The 1,607-nt window shown below is 26.6% G+C and overlaps 2 protein-coding genes across 2 annotated transcripts in view; one reads left to right on the top strand and one right to left on the bottom strand.

Moving 5' to 3' along the window:
• LOC108747600 (dynein light chain 4, axonemal-like) overlaps positions 1 to 752 on the top strand; it is a 1,118-nt gene extending 366 nt beyond the window's left edge. Inside the window, exons 2-3 of the mRNA XM_018485167.1 lie at positions 269 to 370; positions 448 to 752. Of these exons, the coding sequence (XP_018340669.1) occupies positions 305 to 370; positions 448 to 705 (324 nt within the window). The 5' untranslated portion in view covers positions 269 to 304 and the 3' untranslated portion in view covers positions 706 to 752. The remainder of the gene's footprint in view (positions 1 to 268; positions 371 to 447) is intronic.
• Positions 753 to 1,107: 355 nt separating this feature from the next.
• Positions 1,108 to 1,607, bottom strand: part of LOC108747592 (dynein light chain 4, axonemal-like) — a 1,089-nt gene continuing 589 nt past the window's right edge. The window contains exon 2 of the mRNA XM_018485157.1: positions 1,108 to 1,502. Coding sequence (XP_018340659.1) covers positions 1,254 to 1,502 — 249 coding nt within the window. The 3' untranslated portion in view covers positions 1,108 to 1,253. The remainder of the gene's footprint in view (positions 1,503 to 1,607) is intronic.

Here is a 1,607-nt window from a genome sequence, read left to right as displayed (position 1 = left end):
TATTATAATGATTTTTATAAATTAAGCTACATATGTAATATACATATAGTTTTAATATATATATACATATAATATATGTATATACGTAAAATTATATAAATTCTCAATTTCACTTTCTTGAAAAATTTCAATAACATATAGTGTACATGTCATATGTTCATTTGTTTGTCGTATGTATATAAATAACCAGATATATATCATATTGAATATATGGATCCTATCGAATATTAAAAACACAATATAATTTTTACTATTGTATATGTCTGAGTATACAATAAAATAATTAAAGAGACATCTTTGTAAAATGTGGGCTGGAGAGATAAAGAAAGAAGTTACAACTCCAATGGTTCATACATATTCATTATGTAAGGTAAATTGATTTTATTTGTAACACATTCATAAGTCAATTAGGGTATCAATTTTAATTATTACAGAAATTTTCTGTAGCACAGTGATATGCCAGAGGATATGAAGCAGGAAGCCATAGAAACCTGTGTCACTGCTGTGGAAAAATATTCAGAGAATCTCGAGCATGCAGCTCGCATGATTAAAGATAATCTGGATAAAAAATTTGGTCCACCATTCCAAGTAGTCGTTGGGGAAGCTTATGCATGTGCAATTACATATCAAGAGAATTCACTATTATATATGTTTATTGGAGGTAACATAGCAGTTCTTGTATGGAGGACGGTTACAGATTTTTGATAAATTTTACATGCAAAAGATAAATATGTATTTTCAAATACTGTCATGTATATGAATTTTTTAAATATATGTTATGTATTATTATTAATATATATTATGTATTATATAATGTATTATTATCTTCTTACAAACAAGTACTTTTAATGTTGAATCTTATATATTCTTACACATACTGCCATATATTAAACTGTTCTCTAAATAAAAATAAATAATTTAAATATAATTTATACCAGAAAGTATTTCTATATATTAATTGTTATATTTTATATGATACATCTTAATCAGATTATCATCATTGGTTTTGTATTTCCAATATATTTAATTATGAATATAAAATATTTGACTTAAACACACACAATTGGACCCACACTGAGATATTACAATTAAACATTCTTCCTCTTTTCTTGTAACAGTTTATCTTACATATGCGTCACACATTCATATAAAAGTACTTTTATACGTACATTCAAGCATATATATATGCATTATATAAACACATAAATACATATAAATACATAAAATAAATTATAATAAGTGTCGAAACTGCACTATGCAGATTTCCAAATGCATATTGCCAAATTGCCTGCACAATACATATATAGAAGGTGCTTCAATTGATAAGTTATTTCAAAACCGTAGCCTTCTCCAACAACAGTGTGCCATGACGCACCAAATTTTTTATCCATTGTCTCCTTAATCATTCGAGATACGCTCTCATAATTGTCTGCGTATTTTTCTGCTGCAGTCACACATAATTCCATTGCCTCCTGTTTCATTTCGTCGGACATATCGCATTTCTGTAAATAAACATCATTTAAAAAATTGTGTATTATTAAAGAAATTTATATTACCAAAAGATTTCCAGTAATTTATCCAATCCATACACACACACACACACACAC

The sequence above is a fragment of the Trachymyrmex septentrionalis genome, unplaced genomic scaffold, assembly GCF_001594115.1.
Source record: "Trachymyrmex septentrionalis isolate Tsep2-gDNA-1 unplaced genomic scaffold, Tsep1.0 scaffold20, whole genome shotgun sequence".
NCBI classification, from domain to species: Eukaryota; Metazoa; Arthropoda; class Insecta; order Hymenoptera; family Formicidae; genus Trachymyrmex; species Trachymyrmex septentrionalis.
The sequence above is the reverse complement of the archived record's forward strand: the minus strand, read 5'-3'. Positions and strand labels throughout refer to the sequence as shown.